This window comes from Acinonyx jubatus, chromosome E3, assembly GCF_027475565.1.
Source record: "Acinonyx jubatus isolate Ajub_Pintada_27869175 chromosome E3, VMU_Ajub_asm_v1.0, whole genome shotgun sequence".
Classification (NCBI taxonomy): domain Eukaryota; kingdom Metazoa; phylum Chordata; class Mammalia; order Carnivora; family Felidae; genus Acinonyx; species Acinonyx jubatus.
This window is the reverse complement of record NC_069398.1, coordinates 29093488-29117368: the sequence shown is the minus strand read 5'-3', so window position 1 is coordinate 29117368 and position 23881 is coordinate 29093488. Positions and strand designations below refer to the sequence as shown.

At 46.4% G+C, this 23881-nt stretch overlaps 3 protein-coding genes across 4 annotated transcripts in view; 1 reads left to right on the top strand and 2 right to left on the bottom strand.

Annotated features, from left to right (window-relative positions):
* Nucleotides 1-15784, bottom strand: part of LOC106987444 (NXPE family member 3-like) — a 71122-nt gene extending 55338 nt beyond the window's left edge. Inside the window, 2 exon segments of the mRNA XM_053212951.1 lie at nt 1223-1390; nt 15566-15784. The gene's annotated coding sequence lies outside the window, so the exon portion shown is untranslated.
* A 162-nt stretch (nt 15785-15946) lies between these two features.
* On the top strand, nt 15947-19142 carry LAMTOR4 (late endosomal/lysosomal adaptor, MAPK and MTOR activator 4). 2 transcript variants are annotated; one of them, XM_015085727.3, is made up of 4 exons: nt 15947-16086; nt 16545-16625; nt 18324-18441; nt 18781-19142. In XM_015085727.3, exons 1-4 carry the CDS (start codon nt 16084-16086, stop codon nt 18825-18827), a joined length of 249 nt encoding a protein of 82 aa, XP_014941213.1. In that variant the 5' UTR covers nt 15947-16083; the 3' UTR covers nt 18828-19142. The 2 variants fall into 2 exon arrangements, with proteins under 2 accessions (XP_014941213.1, XP_014941212.1); XM_015085726.3 differs by having other exon boundaries at nt 15951-16086; nt 18798-19142.
* TRAPPC14 (trafficking protein particle complex subunit 14) lies at nt 18511-23818 on the bottom strand. Its single transcript, XM_027042130.2, has 11 exons — nt 23178-23818; nt 22879-22974; nt 22643-22772; nt 22410-22496; nt 22126-22246; nt 21875-22022; nt 21662-21744; nt 21410-21573; nt 20740-20894; nt 20318-20511; nt 18511-20186 (listed from the first exon to the last, which is right to left on the bottom strand). The coding sequence occupies exons 1-11, from the start codon at nt 23586-23588 to the stop codon at nt 20033-20035; spliced, it is 1743 nt and encodes a 580-aa protein (XP_026897931.1). The 5' UTR covers nt 23589-23818; the 3' UTR covers nt 18511-20032.
* Nucleotides 23819-23881: the final 63 nt, after the last annotated feature.

Below are 23881 nucleotides of genomic sequence, written 5' to 3'. Positions count from 1 at the left end.
ATCTGAAACAGGCTCTGGGCTCCGAGCTGTCAGCACAGAGCCTGATGCAGGGCTCGAACTCACAGACTGCGAGATCATGACCTGAGCCCAAGTCGGCCGCCTAACCGACTGAGCCACCCAGGTGCCCTGGTATTCATACTTCTTTAAATGTTTGGTAGAATTTTTCACTGGATAATACCAGTAAAGCCCTCTGGTCCTGGACTTTTCCTTTTGTGAAAGTCTTTGATTACTGATTCAATCTCCTAACTTGTTATAGGTCTATTCAGATTTTTTATTTCCTCTTGAATCAGTTTTGGTACATTGTGTGTTTCTAAGAATTTGTCCATTTCATCTAGATTATTTAATTTGTTGGCAACTATTCAGAATATTCTTACAATCTTTTTCTTTTTCCTGTAAGGTCAATAGTAATGTTATCTGAAACTCATTTCTGATTTTACTTATTTGAGTCTTGTTTCATAGTCAGTTGGGCTAAAAATTTGTTGATTTTGTTGATCTTTTTAAGGAACCAACTTGTGGTTTAATGGATTTTCCCTATTATTTTGAATTCTCTACTACTTTATTTTGTATTCTCTATCTCCACTCTAATGTTTATTATATCCTTCCTTCTGTTCTCTTTAGGTTTAGTTTGCTCTTTTTCTAGTGTGTGTGTGGCGGGGGGGTGGTTGGGGGGGTACTTTCTAAGCCTGACACTGAAGGGCAAAATCATAAAAAACTTGAAAGTTTAATTACAAGAAAAAAAACTTAACTTGTACATCAAAAAACACAGGAATTGGGGCGCCTGGGTGGCTCAGTCGGTTAAGCGTCCGACTTCGGCTCATGTCATGATCTCGTGGTTTGTGAGTTCGAGCCCCACATCAGGCTCTGTGCTGATAGCCTGGAACCTGGAACCTGCTTCAGATTCTGTGTCTCCCTCTCTCTCTGCCCCTTCCTTGCTCATGCTCTGTCTCACTCTGTCTCTCAAAAATAAATAAATGTTTAAAAAAATTTAAAAAACCCGCAGGAATAAAAGACAAAAAGCAAACTGAAAAAAACATTTGAAACCCGACTCAGACAAAGGTTAACATTCTAACAGCTCCTACAAACAGTAAAATGAACATCTTAGCAGAAAAGTGAGCAATAGACAGGCTTAAGAAAAAGAGTAAAAGAAAAATCATCCTAATGGTTACTAAACATATAATTAAACCCTCAATCATAATTGTAAAAGAAATTAAAATAGGGGCACCTGAGTCTCAATCAGTTAAGCGTTCAACTCCTGGTTTTGGTTCAGGTCACGATCTCACAGTTCATGGGATGGAGGCCCACATCAGGCTCTTTGGTGACAGCATGGAATCTGCTTGGGATTCTCTCTCCTCTCTCTCTCTCTGCTCCTACCCCTACTCTGTCTCTGTCTCTGAAAATAAATAAACATTTAAAAAATTTTTAAAGGATATTTAAAAAAAGACATAATATTTTTCTGTTTTTTTATTGAAGTGAAATTCACATAACACAAAATTAATCATTTTAAAGTGAGCAATTCAGTGGCATTTAGTACTTTCACAGTGTTATGTAACTACCACATCCATCTAGTTCCAAAACATTTTCTTCACCCCAAAAGGAAAGCTAGTACCCATTAAGCAGTTACTCCTCACCCCCCTCCTCCCAGCTGCTAGCACCATCAATATATATATTTTTCCACCAAAGAGAAAATAAAGCAGTGATAACTCACATATCGGTATATCAGAATCACCTGGGAAGCCTCAAAAATTCCAATGCCGAAGGTCACATTCCAGACCAATTAAATCAGAATCTTTGGGAGTGGGACCAGGGTATCAGTATTTTTTAAGGTTCCCCACATGATTCCTATGTATAGTCAAAGTTGAGAATCACTAATTTAAAAGGGGGATAATATCTAACATTAATTCAAATGAGAGTATACCCTAGTATAGGGTGCTGTGTAATTTGTGAAACTTTTTGAAAGAGCTGTCTGGCAGTAATAATAGCTCACATTTATTGAGCTCTTATCATGTTCCAGACACTAGGCTAAGTGTGTGATTAGTTCTTTCAATCCTCACAGCTGCCCATGAAGCAGTATGCTATCACCTTCATTTTATAGATGCAGAAAACAGAGTTACAGAGGGACTAAATGATGTAACTAAATTACAGAGCATATGAGTGTTTTTAATACATGCTTTTGCCACTACTCTACACTGTGGACTGCCATCCTTTAAAATGCTCCTTCTAGAAAGTTATCCTATCTAGAAAGTGCATATCCTGGATATGCACAAGAATTTTCAGTCCATGCTGTTTAAAAATGAAAATTGAAAACAACTTAAATAACCAGGTGTACAATAGGAAATTATTAAATTACATAAATTAAATGACTGAATATTAGGTAGTTTTATTTTTTTATTCTATTCTATTCTACTCTATTTTATTATTTTAGTAAGCTTCATGCCCAGCATGGAGCCCAAACTCATGACCCTGAGATCAAGACCTGAGCTGAGATCAAGAGTCAGACAGCCAACCAACTAAGCCACCCAGGTACCCCCTAGGTAGCTCTTTTAAATGGGTAGTTGAATGTATGTATGTACATAGTTGAATTATCGGTAGGCCAAAAAATCAAATAGTATGCACAATCTCTCTCTCTCTCTGTCTCTCTCTCTCTCTCTCTCTCTGTCTCTCTCTCTGTCTCCCTCTCTCTCTGTCTCTGTCTCTCTCTCTCTCTCTCTCTCTATACACGTATATATACGTGGAGCCTGCTTTGGATTCTCTCTCTCCCTCTGCCCCTCTCCCTGACTTGTTCTCTTTCTCTCTCTCTAAAAAATAAAATAAGTTTAAAGGGGTCTCATCCCAAGCACTTCCCAACCCTCAGCTACTCGCCCTTTGCTTCTCTCTTCCTTTCATTTCTCCCACCCCCCTCCATTCCTTCTCCTTCGATCTCCTTTCCCTTCTACCTTTTACCACTCTGGGCCCTCAGTGCATTTGGAGGCAGGAAGTTCAAAGACAGCAGCAGGAATTGTGCAGGAGTGCATGGCTGCCTGCCTGGTGGGGGCAAAAAGGGGCATGGGAGGTGGTGAACGGGGTCCCCACCAAGAACAACTCTTGGCTGTTTGCACCACGTACACACTTGGTTGGGAGGAAATGAAATAAAGCACAAGGAAACAAAAATGAAAGCAACAGGCACAGAATTTGTGGCAGGGTTTTCCAAATAGAGAGGCAAGAGCGAATCTGTGTCCATGTTTACAATTTTTTTTTAAGTTTATTTAGAGAGGGGGAGAGAGAGAGATAGATAGAGAGAGAGAGAAAGAGAGAGAGATTGAGCATGAGCAGGAAAGGGGCAGAGAGAGGGGGAAAGAGAGAGAATCCTAAGCCGGTTCTGACAGGGTCTGACAGGGGTTAGATCCCATGACCCTGCAATCGTGACCTGAGCTGAAATCAAGAGTTGGACGCTTAACTGACTGAGCCACGCAGGCACCCCTCCAGTTTATAAATTTTTTTTTTTACTTAAAAAAATCCTTATTACAATAAAGTGACATTAGACATTTTATGATTTTTAGAAATATAGCCACAAATCTGTAAATGTAAATCTGTCCTTAAGCCATTCCGTGTCGCTTTTTTTTTTATAATTTAACTTTATTTTTTATTTTTTAAAATTTACATCCAAATTAGTTAGTATATAGTGAAGCAGTGATTTCATGTTTATAATTTTTTAACTCAAGGAAACAAAGCGGGTCTGAGATATGGATTGTGAGAAAGTGGAAGTCTCCCTCCCTCCTGCCAGAGTCTTGAGCAGCCTGTCAGAGTAATTCAGGGCTATGCCCCCAACCAGCCCCAGGACCTCTCCCAGTCGTGACTGGCAGGACCAACTACAACATGTGGGGGCCCTGTACAAAATGAAAATGTGGGGCCCTTTGTTCAAAAATTATTACAAATTTCAAGATGGGGACAGCACAGCATTAAACCCAGCACAGGCCCTTCTGAGCACGGGACCTTGTATGACTGTACAGTTTGAGCACCCATGAAGTCAGCTCTGATGAAAAGCAATAGTAATATGGACAGGACTGACAACACACAGGAACCGACCCAGGCAGTAGAGTAAATGACAGTCACAAAGGAAATTAGGCAGTCGGGGTCCCAGAGTGGGGTCTGTGAACTATCTGAAGTATTTAAAATACTTAGTAGAAGGGCACTTGGGTGGCTCAGTTAGTTAAGCATCTGACTTCAGCTCAGGTCATGATCTCACGGTTTGTGGGTTCATGCCCTGCATGGGGCGCTGTGCTGACAGCTCAGAGCCTGGAGCCTGCTTCAGATTCTGTGTCTACCTCTCTCTCTGCCCTCCCCTTTTGCACTCCGTCTCTCTTTCTCTCTCTCAAAAAATAAATAAACATTAAAAAAAAATTTTTAATAAAATACTTAGTAGAAATGGATGTTGAAGGTATCCAATGATACTGGAAATAGAAATGAAAAATTTTAATAAATTTGAAACAAAAACGGGGGAAAGGTTACATCGTATTATAATATTGTAAAAAGAGACTAAAAATAGGGTGTCTCAGTCCTGGCTGCTGTACCAAAGTACCATAGCCTGGGTGGCTCATATACAACAGAAATTTAGTTCTGGAGCCTGGAAGTCCAAGAGCGGAGTGCCAGGATGGTCAGGTTCTGGTGAAAGCCCTCTTTTGAGTTGAGACTGCTGACTTCTAGTTTTATCCTCATGTGGTAGAGAAAAGAGACAAGAAGGAAGCTCTCCCCAGTCTCTTCTTATTGTGGCCCTAATCCCACTCACAGGGCTCCACCCTCAGGACCTCATCACCTCCCAAAGGCCCCACCTACTACCATCACATTTGGGGTTAGGACTGCAACATATAAAAGGGGGTGAGGGGAGACATTTAGTCCATAACAAAGGGGGTCATTGGTGATGAAAACGTTAAAGAATCATGAAATAATATTAACTCATATCTTCATTAGAATCTAATCAACTTGGGAAGAGTTTTCAAGGGAAAAGTCAGAATCAGAAAGGACTCTCTCCCATGTCCAACCCAGGAAAGTTCTCCTTGATGGGCCCAACCCCCTCTGTCCCTGAGATGATTTAGAACTTGGTTGAACCGCATGATCTAGCATACACCCCTCTGGGTTCATATTACCATCCCACCTCCATCTTAGCCCCTTTCTGGTCTCCCACCCTTCCTCTCTTTGGAGTATCTGCCAAGACTTGCCCAGGCCTTTATTCTTTCTGCAGTGGCTCCATTGTCATTTATTTGAGGAGAGAAAAGAAAGGGTCACCAAATTTGGCTTCCTTACCTCTCATGGGTGGTTTTATGGTAAGGGAGGTGGGGATGATGGAGAGGGAGGGGTAATTGGGAAAGAGATGATACTGGATTTGTGGACCTGAATTTTATTTGATTTTGTTTTGCCCAATTTTGAGAAAATAAAGCCCAGTTTATGAACATAATCTTAGTTTGCAAGGCAAGGGGCTAAATTCTAATGACAGCCCTGAGCTGAGGTTTGAGGGACTGAATAGAGAATGAGGATGAGCTGATATTTTCAAATACAAGTAATACAGGGCTGTAACTCCACAAATGCAAGAAATTGTTGTTTAACAAGTCCACAGTGGTGCCAACTGGACTCCCATCCATTCAGGCCCTATAGGATCATGTGCACCAGGAGCTCTGAGAATTTACACATCTCCATCTTACCATCAGGATCGTTTAAATACAGATGCTTGCCCCAATCACACTCACCTCTAATGAAGGCAGGAGAGCCCCTCCTTACTCTAGCTCCCAGTCGGCTTGGTCACTTGCTGCTGACTGGCTGGCCCTGGGCCTTGGCTTTCCAGCTCACTGTGCCACACCTCTGAGGCCACATTTGCCCACCCTCACCTGCCACATTCCCAGCTCCACTGCCTTGACCTGGAAGGGACTCAAGCTCATAACTGCTCAGGGCCTTTCAGATCCTACTGCAAGTTGCTCCTGTTATCTGCCAACAACCCTCCTCCCTCATTTCTAAACAATGTCAGCTCCTGGCTCAGTGTCACTCTCTCCAATTCCCTACCTGTCCTAACACTCAGCAATTTCAAAATCCATGTGGGTGAATCTTTCAACACCACAGCCTTTCACTTCCGTGAGCTGCTCTCCACCGACGATGCTGTCATCCACCTTCCTTAGTCACTCTTTCTGGGATGACCATTTCACACCTGGGCCTGTGTCCTCAAACTCCAAATACATCATCTCCCCCTCTCTCCTAGGCAATGGCTGTAGTCCCCAATTCTGAAAATATTTCAGACTCCCCCGCCCGCATTTCTATCCAGCTACTATCAGCATCTGTGTCCATATAACCAGCCTGCCCATCAGTTGCCATGAATGAACCGTCCATATTCTTATCTAAAGACCATCCTTCACTAGACCCCATCCTCCCTCAATTTCACAAGGCTATTGCCCCAGAAATTTTCTTTGCTCTCTCCTACATCACCACCCGTCCCCCTCCCCCACTGCTTCTGAGTTATTCCTAACAGCATAGAACTCTGCTTTTATTCTCTCAATTTGACAAAACCTTCCCTTGACCCCGTTGATCACCAAGGTCTGTTCTGATCACTGATTAATCCAGTGATTAATCCACAGATTAATCCTTCTACCAGCTACTGCCCCTTTTCTTTGATTCCTTTGCAGTAAAACTCTTAAAAGTATATGACTTTACTCAATGCAATTGATTTCTCCACTCCCATTCTCTTAATCTTATATCAGACTCTGTTCTGACCATTCCACTGAAACTGTCCTTCTTGAAATTATCAATGATCTTCATAGCACATAATCCAACAATCAATCACCTACTGATGGTTCTCAGCACCTATCAGTAGTGTCTGCACCAGCTGGTCACTCACTCCCCCCTGATATATACTCTTCACTTGTTTTCCAGGGCACCTCACTTTCCTGGTTTCCTTTAACCTGCCAATTGGTAAATTGTTCCTTCCCAGACTCCTTCACTGATTCCTCCTCTTCTCACAATCAGACTCCTTCACTGATTCCTCCTCTTCTCACAATCTCTTGATGTTGGCATGCCCCAGGGATCAGACTTTGATTCTCTTCTCTATTTACATTCACTCCCTTGTTTAGCTTATCCAATATCATGGCCATCTATTAACCAATAGCTCCCGAATTTACATTTCTAGCACAGAACTCCTTCCTGATTTCCAGACTCTTCTATCTGCCTACTCAAAATCTCCACTTGGATACATACCAGATAGATATGGGCAAAAATGAACTGATTCCACCACCAACTGCCCTCTAAATTAACTACTCTATCCTTATCTTTTCCCACTAAGTTGATAATGCCATCCTTACAGTGGCTCAGGCCAAACACCTTAAAATCATTCTTATTGCTTTATTTTTTCTCACATCCTACACTCAATGCTTCAGGAAATCCTATTGGTTTCACCTTCAAGATATATTTATAATCTGACTACCTCTCAATACCTCCACTACTACTACCCTGGTCAACGTCACCATAATCTCTTACTTAATTGGTCTTCTTGCTTCAGCACTTACTTTCCTATAGCCTTTTCTCAACAGAACATCCAGAATGATCCTTTTAATAGTAAGATCATGTCATTCCTCTGTTTAAACTCCCTGGTGAGTCCCTATTTCACTCAGCATGCATTCTCAACAGGAACAATATCATCTTCAAGGGGATGAAAGTTGTTTTTGGGGGAGCAGGGGGTGAAAAAATCTTGGATATTATAATGGTTTCTAGCCCTCCAAAGGGCCACAGTACATAGATAAATAGAAGCTATATCTATGGTATTAAAATTTCATGAGAGGGTAGCAATTAGGAAAATAAAAATCTAAAAAGTCTCCTACAGGGCATAATAATGGGGGGGGGAGTTGACAACAACTCAGAAGAAAAACCAAATTCCTATATAGCTGTACATGTTCTGGCCTCCATTACCTCCCTGAACTTGTCTCCTACTACTCCTACTACTCTCCACTTGATCATTTAGTTTCAACCACATTGGCTTCTTTGCTAATTCTCAAGTATATCAGATAAGCGCATTCATATGCACACACACTGAGCCTTTGTATTCGGTACCTCTTCCATGGATACTCTTTCCCATTTCCTCCAGGCTGACTCCCTCACCTCCTTCCAGTCTTTGCCGGAGTCTTCTCAATGTCTCCTCAGTGAAACCTACCAGGACCACCCTATTTAATAGAGCAGCAGGTCCCTCTTACCTCCACACTCTGGATCCCATTTACCCTGATGATGTTTTTCCTATACCACTTATCATCTTCTAACACTCTACTTAATTTTCCTTTTATATGTATTGCTTATTTTCTGTCTCCATCTACTAGAGTATCAGCTCCATGACGATAGACAGCTTTGTTCTACCCACAACCTCTAGAACAATGTCTAGTAGTAGCTCTGTAATGAATGAATTAATCCTTTCTAGCCTTAGGGGAAAAACTTACGTCCTAAAAGTAATTATAAATTCAGTTGAGGGTAAATCTATAACTGGAAAAAAAGTATGAAGCCAGGGCTGAGGATGTGACTCATGACCACATTATTAATTCTGTCTGGGACCCCCTCCTTAAGGCCATAAAAATAACAAGAAATTGAGGCATGTTAAAGCTGTCGGGAGCCTAGCCCAGGCTGAGAGGGACTTTTTGCCTGGGCTTCACATTCATGAAAGCCTCAAATGTAGGTTTTGAACATTCCTTCTAAAGGGTGTTGGTTATATATTCAGTCAGAGACATGCCCACAAGAAAGGAAGGAGACTTTCAGATTACAACTTAACTGGTGTCTTATAGCATTCTGCTTCTCAGATTAACTTTGTAAACCTGGCAATTGCATGACTGTCAAAATCATAAAGCTTTGTAATATCTCTGTGTTAAAAGCATTCATTTGTCAAGTGCAACCGTTTCAGTCATAGCACAATTTTGGAACTCTGTTTTTGCTTTTTTTTGTTTTTTTCACATACTACTAAATTTGAGAAACGAAGTGGCTTGAGCCTGTTATTATTAGATGGGCTTTGTTGTCTCTTGGCCACAGAAAGCCAAGGAAGTGGACTCTCCAACTTTATATGGGCTCCCAGCACTCATAGGCTGTAGTGCTCCAGACATTCAAGTGTCTCCTCCCCTTCTGGCTCACCAGTGCTTCCTCAAGATATGTACTTACAAAGCACATTCCTTCCCCTTTGCTCAGTTATCCCATAAGACTCCTGGGTGGAGACAAGGGAAAGCCAGTGGGAAAGGATTACCCACAACTGCAGTCCCAGGTATGAATGCTGCCACAGAGACCATCACAGCAAAGGGGCACCCACACCCTCTTTGGCTTTTGTGGATGTGATGGTTCACTTTATGTGTCAACTTGCCTAGGCTATGGTACCCATCGGTTTGGTCAAACATCAGTCTAGATGTTGCTGTTGAAGGAAATTATAGTATGTCACCCCAAAATATGTCTCTGTGACATAAAAATTATTATGAGCTAAAGGTACATAAAACAGCAGGTACAAGAAAGACACTCTGACTCTCCCCCTTTTCTTCTTGGAAACAGATGGTAAGACCCTTAGATGTCCTCCCTGTATCAGAGGGCAAGTAACATTCTTAATTATCAAGGACAGGAAATTGTGACTAGAGAATTCTGTAAAACAGACATTATTAAAATAATTCTTCTTACCTTCCTTTGCCACCCACACACAGTTTAGTTTTCCACAACTGTCTTCCTTTGTTCAACCTAGTATAAAAGGTTTTGTCACTTCTTTCAGTCTCTGTTTCCTTATGAAGGCTTCCGAATCATGTAAAACTTGCATTAAATAAATGTGTATACTTTTCTCCTGTCTTATGTCAATTTAATCATCAGACCCAGCCAAAGACCCTAGGAGGGCAAAGGTAAAAATCTGCCTCCCCTACACTGTGAAAGCATTTTTTAAGATATGATGAATATTTAATTTTGAACAAAACAGATTAACTGCCACCATGCGGGTGGGCCTTACCCAATCAATTGAAGACCTTATAAGAAAAGATCAAGCTTTTTCAGAAAAGAAGGAATTCTCCAGAATTCCTGTAATAACATAAAACCCCCGAGTTCTAGCCTTGTGTCCTGCAGGTTTCAGACTCAAGGTGCAACATCAACTCTTCCTGCTGGCCCACCCTACAGATTTCCTACTTGCCAGTGTGATTTGCTTGAGATTCCTTAAAATAAATCTCTCTCTCTACAGAGAGAAGGGGAAGGGATTTTAAGAAATAAAATATTTTAAAATATGTTATGTATTACATATAACCATCAACAGACTTCCAAACCCCAACTCTATTCTTCCTGGATCTTAACCCTGGCACATCCATTCAACCAGCACTTTTTAAAGACTGCAGGGTAATAGTCATATGCTTTGGGAATAACATGTTGAAAACATCAAAGACCTGACCCCATGCTGCTCAGCTTGTAAGTGAGCTAGGCAGGTAAACAAAGAGTAGCAGTGAAGTGTAGTAAGCATTAGACTAGAAATAGGAGCCACTTAGATCCTGGTGGGATAAAGTATGTGTGTTGGGAGGGGTCCAGTTGGGGGTAAATAAAGGAACATGTGGTTTCCAGGCAGAGAGAGGAAGGTCTGAGATTATTTGGAAACAGCTGGGTATAAACATTTTACATCTCAGGATTTGTTCCCTCCTTTCCAAAAGAAGAAAGTACCATGGAAGGGTACAGAGCAGAATTAAGAGACCGTGAGGCCAAAAAAAAAAAAAGTCTCTAAAACCAGAAGGAAGTGGGGCGCCTGGGTGGCTCAGTCAGTTAAGCATCCAACTTCAGCTCAGGTCATGATCTCACGGTTCGTGAGTTCAAGCCCCACATCAGGTTCTGTGCTGACAGCTTGGAGCCTGGAGCCTGCTTCAGATTCTGTGTCTCCCTCTCTCTCTCTACCCCTCCCCCACTCATGCTCTGTCTCTCTCTGTCTCAAAAATAAATAAACATTAAAAAAAATGAAAAAAAATTATAAAACCAGAAGGAAGTGCTAGAAGTGACTAGGACAATATACCAAAAACAAATTATTCAATTTGCAGGTTAGCAATGTGGTAGGTGCTGAGGTAAACACTGGAATTTCAAAGGTATACCAGGTGCTTATCTTCAAAGAACTCAGTCTAAGACAAGCTAGATGAGCACTCACCAGAATATTCTACCCCCAGGTATGTAGATACCCACATGGTTCACTCCCTTGGGTTTCTGCTCAGTTTTCTCCTCATGAGAGGCCAGTCCTGCCCACCTGGTGTAAAACAGCACACCCATCACCACCCTGACCTTCTCTATCTTCTCACTCAACTTGGTTTTGTAACTTTTTATTCAAATATATAGACATGAAAAGTTCACATATCGCAAGTGTACAGCTCACCAATTTTTCACAAACTGAACACACACAGGACACTAACATCCAGACCAAGAAATACTATTACCAACTACTGGAAGCATCCCTCTTGTCCAATCTCAACCCTTCCCCCATGGATAACTACCATCCTGATTTCTACAACATAGATTGCTTTGCCTGTTTTGGTACTTTACATAAATGAAATCACACAGAATTTACTCTTTTGTGATTCGTTTATTTCACTAGATATCAAGTTTGTGCAATTCATTTATGTTGTTGTGTATGGTTTAGTTCATTCCTTCTCATTGATCAATAGTGCTCCATTATGTGAATGTGACACAATCTACTTCTGTCTTTGGGCAGATATATGCACACATTTTCTGTTGGGTATATACCTTGGGGTAAAATTGTGGGGTCATAAGACCTATTTTATTTATTTTTTTTATTTTTTAAAGTTTGTATCTTTATTTTGAGAGAGAAGGAGACAACACAAACGGGGAGAGGCAAACAGAGAGGCAAAGAGAGCATCTCAAGCAGGCTCTGTGCTGTCAGCACGGAGCCTCACGTGGGGCACGATCTCATGAATGGTGATCGTGACCTGAGCCAAAACCAAGAGTTGGACACTTAATTGACTGAGGCAAATCAGGTCAGGTGCCGTGACCTACTTTATTTTTTTATGATTTTTAAGACTATCAAATCTTTCATGTATTAAAAAGTGTGTATGGGGGCACCTGGGTGACTCGGTTGAGCGGCCAACTTTGGCTCAGGTCATGATCTTTTTTTTTTTTAATTTTTTTTTTTAACGTTTATTTTTTGAGACAGAGAGAGACAGAGCATGAACGGGGGACGGGCAGAGAGAGAGGGAGACACAGAATCAGAAGCAGGCTCCAGGCTCTGAGCCATCAGCCCAGAGCCTGACGCGGGGCTCAAACTCAAGGACCGTGAGATCATGACCTGGGCTGAAGTTGGATGCTTAACCGACTGAGCCACCCAGGTGCCCCGGCTCAGGTCATGATCTTATGGTTTGCAGGTTCGGGGCCCGGCATCGGGCTCTGTGCTAACAGCTCAGAGCCTGGAGTCCACTTTGGATTCTGTGTCTTCCTCTCTCTCTGCCCGTCCCCAATTTGTGCTCTGTCTCTCAAAAATAAACATTAAAATTTTTTAAAAAGTGTGTATACATGTACACGTACACACACACACACACACACACAGGGAGGACACAGAAACAGAGACTTAGAACCTAAGAAATAGAATATTACCGCCATAGTCCATTCTGGTTGCTATAGAGCTGAATATAGAGCTGAATTATAAGCAACAACATTTATTTCTCACAGTTCTAGAGACTAGGAATCCAAGATCAAGGCACTAGCAGTTCCTACAGTCTGGTGGAGGCCTGCTTCCTGCTTCATAGACTGCCATCTGTGCTGTGTGCTCACATAGCAAAAGGGGGGAGGGGTCTCTGGGGTATATCTTAAAAGGGCATTAATCCCATTCAAGAGGGTACCACTCTCATGACATAAGCACTTCCCAATATCCCTACCTCCAAATATCATCAAAATGGGATCAGGGTCAATATATTAATTGGGGGATCAATATATGAATTTGAAACCTTTTGTGTCTCTTTCTATCCCATCCCCTTCTCTATTCCAGAAGTAACCATTATTCCAGTTTTAAAAATCATTCCCTTGAGGGGTGCCTGGGTGGCTCAGTCGATTAAGCATCCGACTTTGGCTCAGGTCATGATCTCATGGTTCATGGGTTTGAGCCCCACATCAAGCTCTGTGCTAACAGCTCAGAACCTGGAGCCTGCTTCGTGGATTCTGTCTCCCTCCCTCTCTCTATCTGCCCCTTCCCTGCTCATACTCTATCTCTCTCTCTCTCAAAAATAAATAAAACATTAAAAACATTTTTTTAAGTAAAAATAAAAATCATTCCCTTGATCTTTATCATTTTGAGATAGGTGGCTAGATAATAGATAAATCCCTAAATAATACATTATTTTGTTTTTCATGTTTTTTGAACTGAATGGAAATGGAAGCCTGCTTTATTTTTCCTCATAGCACTTCTTGATAACTTAACATCTTACTCATTATCTGGCTCACCCTCTCCCTCACAGCTTCTTGAAAACAATACAAAATGTCTTTTTAATTTAATTTTTTAATGTTTATTCATTTTTGAGAGAGAGAGTACGAGCATAGGAGGGGTAGAGAAAGAGGGAGACACAGAATTTGAAGCAGGCTCCATCCAGGCTTGGAGCTGTCAGCACACAGCCCAAGGTGGGGCTTGAAGCCACAAACTGTGAGATCATGACCTGAGCCGAAGTCGGATGCCTGAGCCACCCAGGCGTCCCAAAAAAATCGTTTTTATTCACTGCCGTATCTCCAGTTCCAAGAAGAGTGTCTAGTACACAGAAGGTGCTCAATAAACATTGGTTGAATGAAAGAACGAGAAACTTTGCTCTCTACATGGGTAGTATGATTTGTGAAAATGAAACAATTCTGATGATAGCTGATGAACATTGTTTTGTGAGGGGCTTCTCTGCATCAAGAAAAAGGAAAATAGGGAATTTCTGTGGTAAAGTTAAATGTAGCTTTAAAAAATAACAATAAACATAGTTGGCCAATGGAGTAATAGAAAAGCATCAGACTCAGTGTCAGTAAACTTAGACTGGAATCTGGCTCTGCCATTTGCCCACTTGGGTGCCTGTGAGCAGGGCTCAACCTCTCTTAAATTTGCACTTCCTCATCTGCAAAATAGAGACACTATTACGGGGTGGTTAATGAGAGGGAGAAGTAAGCGTATGGATGAAAATGCCCTGAACAGTAAGTTAAAGAAAATGACACTACGAAGTATTGTCAATATCTAAGGCCAAGGGAAGCCTTTGCAAATTAAGCATCTCCACATAACTTTGTCTCTCTACACCCTCCTCCCAATTTAAATTTTGTTATACTTATTTTATTTTATTTTATTTTATTTTATTTTATTTTATTTTAGTGAGAGTAGGGGAGAGGGGCAGAGGGAGAATCTTAAGCAGGCTCCACATTCAGCACAGGGCTCAATTCCACAACCTTGGGATCCTGACCCGAGCTGAAATCAAGGGTTGGAAATTCAACTGAGCCACCAAGGCTCCTCTAAACATACCTCGTTTTAAATAAAATGCATCCATCTTCTCTAATTAACCTTCTCCTCAAGTAACAGTACTTAGTTTTATTTTATTGAGATGCAATTCACATACTCTAATATTCACCATTTTAAAGTGTACAAATCAGGGGCACCCGATCCAGCTCAGATCATGATCTCACAGTTCATGAGTTTGATCCCCACATCAGGCTCCGTGCTGACAGTGTGGATCCTGCTTGGGATTCTCTCTCTCTCTCTGTCCCTCCCCCACTTGCTCACTCTCTCAAAATAAATAAATATTTTAAAAAATAAAATGCACAATTCAGTGGTTTTATTACATTCAGACTGCGGAACCACCATCACTCTATCATTCCAGAACATTTCCATCACCAAGTAGCAGTCACCGCCCCCCCCCCATTTCTCTCTCCCCTCTGCCCCTGGCAACCTCTAATCTTCTTGTTTCTACGGATTTGCCTCTAGACATTTCGCATAAACAGCAAAATACTCTATGTGGCCTCGTGTATCTGATTGCTTTCACTCAGGGTTCATGTTTCCAAAGTTTATCCTTGCTGTAGGATTTACCAATACGTCATTCCTTTTTATGGCTGCATGAGAGTCCACTGCATGGATACGCCACATTTTATTTCTCTGTTGTTCAGTTTATGGATATTTGCGTGGTTTCCATCCTTAGGTTATTAAGAGTATTTGTGTGCAAGTTTTTGCGTGGACATGTTTTCAAGTCTCCTAGGTATCCATCTAGGAGTGGAACTGCTCATGGAACTAACTCTGTATTTGGCTTTTCCAGGAACAGTTGATGGGTTTTCCATAGAAGTGGCATCATTTCACAGCCCCATCAGCGACGCACCGAGGGCGCCAATTCCCCCATCTTATCACCAAAAAGTACTTATTTCTAGAATCATCCTTCATTTTACTTCACCAGCACTTTCTCGGTCACATTGGTATTGCGGGCCCAGAAACTATTTATATTAAAGCAAAAACTTTCGATGTGACACTTATGTATTAAAAAGTGACGTCAAAGTACTGTTGCTAATGTTTCCTGGCACATACTAGACAAGACAGCACCACGACTGCTTTGCCTGAGGGGAGGAGGCGGGGGACTCGACTCACCATCACACCGTTCCTCACAGAATCCCAGGAGGAAAAGCCGCTTTGGGAACAAACCCCTGTCTTAAACAGAGAGCTGCCTGGAGTAGGTATAAAAATAGCATTTGAATAGCTCTTCACTCTGCATTTCACTTTATTCTCTCACTCGCTGTCACACTCTCAAGTGCAACCCCAGCTCATGGAAAACGCCGAGCCCTCTGCGCGCAGGCGCACACCCTCAGCCCGCCCTCCTCCCTCCGGCCCCGCCCCCACCCACCGACACGCCCCCCTGTCCTCGAACTCTGCGGCTGAGGGGCTGGGAGATGGGTATTTAAGGCGGACCTGCGACCAATCGGAAGCGGCGCTCCTCACTGGCAGATTAAGGCTAATGATGTAGTCATGTTCCAATCCGCGCTTTGGGGGCGGAGCTAAAGTCCGGAGGCGCAAGGCTGGAGGGGACCGCCTGGAGAAGGCACGTGACCTGGGTCTGGAGCCGGAAGCTACCTATCTGAAAGGGAGCGCCCCCAGCACCTAAGGCTGCGATGGTGAGTGAGAACGCATGCGCGGGAGTACGCGCCAGGGGTTCCGCATCCCTGTTCCCCAATCTCTTTGGTTGCCCCCTTTTGGGCCTGCACTCAGCCCTTACCTCCTGTCCACCCCGGGACGCAGAGAGAATGGAGATGGGAGGGGAGGCGACGTAGAGGGCTGAGGAGGGATCTGTGGGAGGGTGTACGGACGCTGGCGAGTAGTCGGCGGGGGGAGAATTGGAGATGGGGCGGGCCGATGGGGCTGCTGAGGCCAAGGGAGCCCAGGGTCAAGAGGGTGAGGAAGATGGGAACCTCAGGCTCTGTGTTGAAGGCTCTGTAGAGGGGAGAGGGTCTGGAAGGACCCTGGCTGGGGAGAGGTCTGGGGGGCACTGTTACGAGAGACATGGGTTTGCAAATGAAGGGCATCGAGGGCCATCCTTGGCATGCTTCTCACCAATTGCAACTTTACCCACTAGACTTCTGCACTTACCCAGGGGCTGGAGAGAATCCCAGACCAGCTCGGCTACCTGGTTTTGAGTGAAGGCGCAGTGCTGGCGGTGCGTTGTGGGCAAGGGCGGGGGTCCCCCAAGGCCACAGGGCCCAGTGATCCCTTTTAACATCACCCAGTTTAGCCTAATTTGTCTCCACTCTCACTGTTAGCTATCATGCCTGGCACGTAGTAAGCTTTTGGTAACTAATCAAATAAAATCTCTGGAATCATAGTCTGGGAACTTCTGAGGTAGAAGTTTACTATCTTTCCAGACAACTAGTTATAGGTTTGTTGATAACTGATATTACCCACGTTATTCTCGAATATGTTTTTATTTGGTATTTACTCAAGATCCTTTGTATTTTGTTTGTTCCGTAGTACAATACAGTGTTAGCTCTCTAGAAGTTTTTAATGTAGCTGGAGAGACAAGGCTTAAGGTTAAAAGCTGTTATAACTTACATTATGACAAGGAGACTTTCTTGGAGGAGGTGAGAATTCAGCTGGTGTTAAAAGGATGGATGGTTGTGAACAGGCAGAAAAGGAGAGTACTCAGGGTAGGAGTGGTAGGTTCGTGTTGAAGAGATTTGGAAAGGTTTGGAAGAAGAGAATATGGTAAGGAAAGATCTGACTGTGGAGGACTTTCAAGGCTGGATTAGCACATTTATGTTAATCTTGAGGAGCTTTGAACAGAAACGTGAGCTGATGAAATAGTTAAGCAAGATTTTTCTATTAGGTGTGAAGACAGATGGGAAAGGGCGAGATTCAGAAGTGGTGAGGGCTGCTTTGAAAATCCAGGTCTGAGATGGGTCTGGTGGCAGTGAAGAGCAAGGAGAGAACAAATTTTAAAGGAAGAATCAATATATCTTGGTAATGACTAGAGACGGGTAATAGAGATACTTTTCTGTCTAGTAAGACAGTGAACTCAAGTCTAGAATGATGGCACCATGGCAGATAGGAAATTAAGAAAGGAAGTTGATTGGGGAGGGGGTGAACTAAGGGGAATTTTGGTGACTTGACTTTAGACATTGGTTAGAAACAGAGTAAGAGCAGTTAGTATATACTGCTAGGAGCTGTTCTAAGCATCTCACCAGTGATATCGCAACATAATCCTCACCATGAGCCCATAAATAGGAACTTGTCCCAATTTACAGATGAGGATACTGAGGTACAGAATGTCACAGAGAGCAAAGGGCACTGAACTTAATCTAATTGGGAGGCCCATGTTGAGGACGTTAGGAGAGGAAGTTGAGACAAGCACCAGAAAAGAGGAAGCCTGGGCCGCTGTCACATCATTACCCAAGGGCTAGGTAGTAGGGCAGGCCTCAGGGACAAAGAGGATGTGTATGTTTCAGATTCTACAGACAGGGCAACCAGAGGAAAGACTGAGGAAAAGACAGAGCCTTGAACCGTCAGTAGTGGGCGGGCACAGATGTTTGAGAATGTGGATTTATCAATAAGTGGGGACACAGGGAGAAATCAAGTTTCAGGGATTAGGAAAAAATGGTCAGTAAAGAAATGAATGAGAGTCCATGCTCACTGGGGGAAGGCCTATGTTGTAAGAATGAGAAACAGGATGGCATCAAGAGGGGCAGCAACATCAGAGGAAAATTTCAGGTTTGTTTTTTTCCAAAAATGGGGGTATCCTTAGGAGTACCATAAAGTTGAGAGGTAGAATTATAAGTGCGAGAGCCAAAGTGACTGTTCTTGGAATTCTTTCCCGGTTCTGTTTCCTAATTTCTGCCCTTCTTCCTCCATCTGCATGCAGTCATCTGGGGATCTAGAGAATGATGAGCAGGCAGCCAGTGCTATCTCTGAGCTGGTCAGCACGGCCTGTGGCTTCCGGTTGCACCACAGCACGAACATACCCTTCAAGCGCCTATCGGGTGAGCCTCAGCCCCTGCCCCTAATGGTGGTGATGGGAGGGGGTGGGGGTTGCTCCCAGAGGCTTCTTGGGGAAAAAAAAATTTGTCTCCTGCCAATCTCTCACCATCTCTCTCTGAGATCCCTGGTTCTGGCCACTTTCTTCCACTTGGGATTTACTCCTGCAATCAGGAGAAACCAAGAGAAGGAAGGGGATTTAATGGAGCCCTCCTATCTTCAAATCTCTGAGCCTTGAACTATCACATGCCTTTGGCTTTTGATCCTACCGGTTTGCGTGACCCTGTAGAGGCCATTGTACCCCACTAACTCTGTTCTCCCTTCCCTCCCCCGGGTGGGGGAAGGTGTGTCTCCTCTCCAGTGGTCTTTGGAGAACACACGCTGCTGGTGACCGTGTCAGGACAGAGGGTATTTGTGGTGAAGAGGCAGAACCGAGGCCGGGAGCCTGTTGACGTCTGAGCCTGCCAGAGGGCAAGGGGCAGAGGTGGATTGGGTCCATGAGCCTCTGTGATGAGGAAGACGCAAACCTCCTCCACCTTTTTCTTTGCTTGCTGCTAGAACTAAGGCTTTCTGCTCACCCACTGCCCCACCCCTACCTGGAAGGGCAGAGGCTTGGGGACTTTGCACTGTGTCAAGGAGAGTGAGAGCAAGGGGATCTCCCTCTTCCCTCCCTCCCTCCTAATAAACATGAGTTTGATGCTCCCAGGCCTAGGGATGTGTGTACGATGGGGGGTGAGGGAGGTTACACCCTGAGTCAGTCTTCCATCTTCTAGGGAGACAGTCGTGTGTTGACACGGGGTGGGGTGGGGGGGCGGCAAGGCACCTGGGCATATAAAACTGGCAGTCGGAGAATAGTACGATAGGAAGGGAGCTATTTGTGTGCCTACTGAAGGGAACCATTCTGAGCCCCTGGGATCTCTGCTCCTGCCACCAACACACAAATGCAGGTCATTCTTCTCCCTCCTGAACAGGCATTTAATAGTCTTATTTCAGTTGGAAGCAGTAGTTGGAGAATAAGTTACAGGAACAGAGAGATTAAAAAAAAAAAAAAAAAGAAACAAAGAAAGAAAAAACCCCCACACAACTTAAAGTGCTTCAGGCCACAAACGTAAACATGAGGGGCAGGAGGAGGCCACCTGGCTATCCCCCCTCACCCCTGAGACAGGAGGGCCACTGTCAGGGTCCCTTTGCCATCACCACCCTCTAATCTCAGCCCTGCAGGTGGGTGGGAGGGAGGGTGTCAGAGTCAGGAGAGACAACTTAATAGGAACAAGGAATACACTTTGTAAACTTAGAACCAGGGTACTGGGCGGGAGGGGGGCAAGGGAGCTCTCGGAGCCCTTGCCCCTGGCCTTGGGGTGGGGCCAGCCCCCCCCAGGGAGCCGGGGAAATACTGTTGGCTTAGTGCTGCAGCCATACCCGCCCATTTCACAGCTTCTTCCCTGTCCCTCATCAGCAGACACAGACAGGCGGCCCTCTTGGGCCTCCTCATCCATGGTGGGAGGCATCCCAGGGGAGGCACAGTCTGGAGCAAGGGCCCCCTCCAGGGAGCTTTCGGTTTCTGGGAGCGTAAGAGGGAGGAGAGCCGGCAGGGTGCTACTTGACAGGCTCCACCACCAGGACCTTGCACTCGCGCTTGGCAATCTTGTCCAGAGAAAGCACAGCCTTGTCCGGAGGCAGGTAGAGGGGGCGGCCCACGGGGGAGGCCACAGGAGGTGTGATGGCCCTGCGCTCCATCACGCTGCCTGACCTGGGGGGGAAGGCAGAGGCTGTGGGCTCTGGTTGGGCCCCAGGACCCTTTCCTGTTCCCCCTCCAACTCTGGCCTCTCCACAGTCCGGTGCCCACCCCCCTCCCCCCCACCCCCCCCACCGCTTCCATACCTCATGAGGTGGCTCCGGGAGGGCTGTTGGTGAGAAAAGGACTGAGAGCGGCCTAAGCTAGCCTGGTGTCTCTCTACCAGGTCCCGGACAGCAGGGCTGCTGGGGCTGCTCTTTCGAGACAGGGGCCGGGCCTCGGGCGGAGGGTGGGACACACTGGCGGTGAACTGCAGCTTCAGTTTCATGTGCTGGCTCAGCTGGGGCGGGGAGACACAGGTCAGCATTCCAGCTCAGCCTCCAGGCCCCGACGCTCCTTTCAAATCAAGTTCCCCACTTGCCCGGCCAACGTTGGATGGAAGTTCCCCCTTCCCTCTACCCGGCTGTTCAGTGCCATCCATGGTGTTTCCTCCACAGAGGCTGGAGGCCTGGACTCCTCCCACCCTGACATTCCCATAACCCATAAGCCCAGCCCCTCCCCAGCCCACCTCAAAGAGCCCTGTCCTCAGAGCCTGGAAGGCCACACTGAAGGTGAGCGCACTGCCCTTCCGGGAAAAGCCTAGATTGTTGAGGGGCGTGTGGCAGACAATGGAGTCCAGGGCTGCCTGCATGGCTCGGCGCTCCTCCTCACACAGCTGCTTTCCTGGGGGGGGGGGGGGGGGGGGAGCAGAAACAGCCACCAGTAAACACATATGTGCGAACTTCTCAGTTCGCAAAGGGCTTTTCATGAGCACAGTCTTTATATATTCTCTTTTGTTGAACTTTATAAATAACAATAGCAAATCCTTACTGTGTGCTGAAGTCTATTCTGACCACTTCACTTATGCTACACTATTAGATCACCATTAACAATCCTAAAAGATATTATTTCCCCCATTTTAGAGAAGAGGAATCTAAGGCTCGGAGATTAAGTAACCTACCTAAGGTCACACAGCTAGTGAAGGGGAGAGATAGAAATCAAATATACAAGGGAGCCCAGATCCAGGGTCAATGTCCTTAAAATCACTGCCCCACTGCTTCTCTGATCTCTCCGTTTGTAACACTGTGGAGACCACCTAGGTATAGAGCCAAAGGAGCCTGCCACAAGTCCCCCACCTCTATAACTTCCTTTCCCCTCCTCTTCTGGGTCAAGTCCCCAGAGCCTGACAGCCCACCTACCAGCCTGTGCATGCTCCGGGGTCCACACAAGCCTCACAGCAAGGAAGTCTTGGAGATTGTTGAGCAGTGTGTAGGTGACAGTGAACCGCTCATAAGTTCGAACGGGGGACTCACAAGAAGCAGTCATCACAAAGCATGGGCGGTCCAGGCGGATGCTGGGCAGGCTAGAAGCAGTGAGAGAGGGAAGAAGGATGTGTGTTGCCAAACAAAGGTGAACAGGATGGTGTCTAGCGGGGAGTCCCACAAACTCACCGGTAGTGGGTGTAGATGCTCTGGGTGAAGGGCAGCTTTGGGGTGGACCACTGAACCACAGCAATCAGGGGAACTTCTAGGCCCTGTGGGAGAGACAAAGGGAAACATCGTGTGTACCTGAGGTTCCCCTCTCATCTTCTGTGGCCTACTGGCCTTTCCCTCCCACTGCTTTTTGTTAACCTTTTCCTTGAGCATCCAGTCCCCTATACTCACCTCCTTGGCCCCTTGAGGGGGTTGCTCTCCCCCTCTCAGCTGAAACAGGAAGTTGTGTTCCTCCAGGGCACTAAGCGGGCAGGGGAAGCAGCCAGAGGTACCAGGGAGCCGGCAGAAGGAGCCCATGGAGACTTCCCCAGATTGGTGACTAGTTCAGAAGAAAGAGCGACACAGCTTGATCTTTTCCTGCCAGAGCTCTTGGCCCTGCCCCCATCCCCACTTTGCATCCCTGCCCCTCCTCAGGATCTCACCAGACATTATCCACCAGCAGCACAGAGCCATCAGGCATGACAGGTAGATAACTAGCGTTGAAGTTTGGGAGAATCCGGATATCCCAGATGGAAATTTCCTCCTGGGAGGAGCTGTTCAGCACTGTTGGAGGTAACCAGGTCAGCTCAGTTGAGAGTACCGGGACACCTCAAACCCCAACTTTACCCCTCCCAAATGGACTGATCCCCACCAGTGTGCCCAGAGTAACTGCCACCTAGTCAATGCCCCTACTGCTACCCAAGACCCAAGCCACAGATCTGCTCACCCTTGAGCACGGTCAAGTGTTTTCCAGCCACAGTGAACTGGCGGCATTTCAGAACCGGAGGGGGCAGCAGAGTCAGCAGGGTGCTCACTGCAGGAGGGCCAAGGCAAGAACTGATGAGCTGGGCAGAGACCTCATCCCCAACACAGTTCTAATCCGGAGCTTGCCAGTGTCACCCCTCCACTCTATTCCCCTAAATTTCAGACTCGAGCATTTCCCCTCTACATTCTCCCCACCTTGGGCCTTGAAAGCGCTCTGCTCGCCCCGGAACGTCTCCCCAGGAGATCGGGTCTGCAACAAGCGCAAGTAGCCTTGATCTCTGACCTCTGGTGCCTCAACCTCCCGTTTCCACACAGTCACTACAATCTGAGAACAAGGGACACGGGGCCACAGTTAAGAGGAGAGCCAGCCAGCCCTGCCTTAGAAAGGGAGTCTGAATTAGGACAACAGTTCCACCCCTTGTCAATCTTACCTTGGCCTTAGGTGTCCCGGGGGGCAGTCTATCCAGTGAAACGGTGAGTGGGAAGATGACCTCATCTGTGGACACAATTGGTTCCTCCACAGGCAGCTGGTGTTTGCGAAAGGGGTAAAAGGGCGGGAGAGTCAAAGAGGCAGCCTGCAGCGTCCCCTTTTAAGATGTGCTGTACGCGGTTCTTCTTGGCTTCCTTCATCTGCCTCCTTCATGCCCCCAGCGTCCATCCCCCTCCTGTCTCTGGAGCCCGGCAAACCGCCCCTCCGCCCTGTGCCGTGTCACCACCCCAAGCTCCTCACCGTGGTCGCTCCCCCTGAGGTAGCAGGACCCGGGCCGTGGGTGAGGAGGGGGCTGCAGCCTCGAAACAACGGCCCACCGCCGGGATCCCCGCCCCCTGGGGGTTCGGGATCCTGGTCTCCGGTGCCACCGCCCCCGGGCGCCCCGCCTCCGGCGCTGACCGAGGCCAGGGCGGCCAAGGCCGTTGCCAGTTCTGCCCAGGCCCCTCGAGAGCCCAAGCCCGCGCCACCCCCGGCGCCGGACCCTGCGCCTCCCCGGCAGCGCAGCACCAGCAGGAAGCGGACAGTCTCCCCCAAGTAGAGATGGTTGCGCCGGGGCAGCGCCCGGTACCGGCCCGGGTCCCCCGCCAGCTCCGCACGCGGCGGCAGCGGCACGGCCGGGAAGTACATGGAGTAGTCACACTGGGACTCCATGGGGCGGCGAGGACGGCGCGGGCCGGGGGCGAGGTGGGCCGGGCCGGCGGAGGGCGAGGGGGCCGTTGGGGTGGGGCTGGGGAGTCCCGACACCCAACGGGTGCTGTGCGCGGCCGGGCCGGCCCGGGAGACCGGCCGGGGCCGGGAACCGGGGCAACGAACCCGGAACCGATACCCCGCAGGGCCGGAACCGGGCTGCTGGGCCGATTGACTGGAGAGAAACCGGAAGCGGAAAGGAAGGGGCGTGGCCTCCGGGGCCCCGGAATTTGTGGGAGACCCGACCGCTGGGGAGA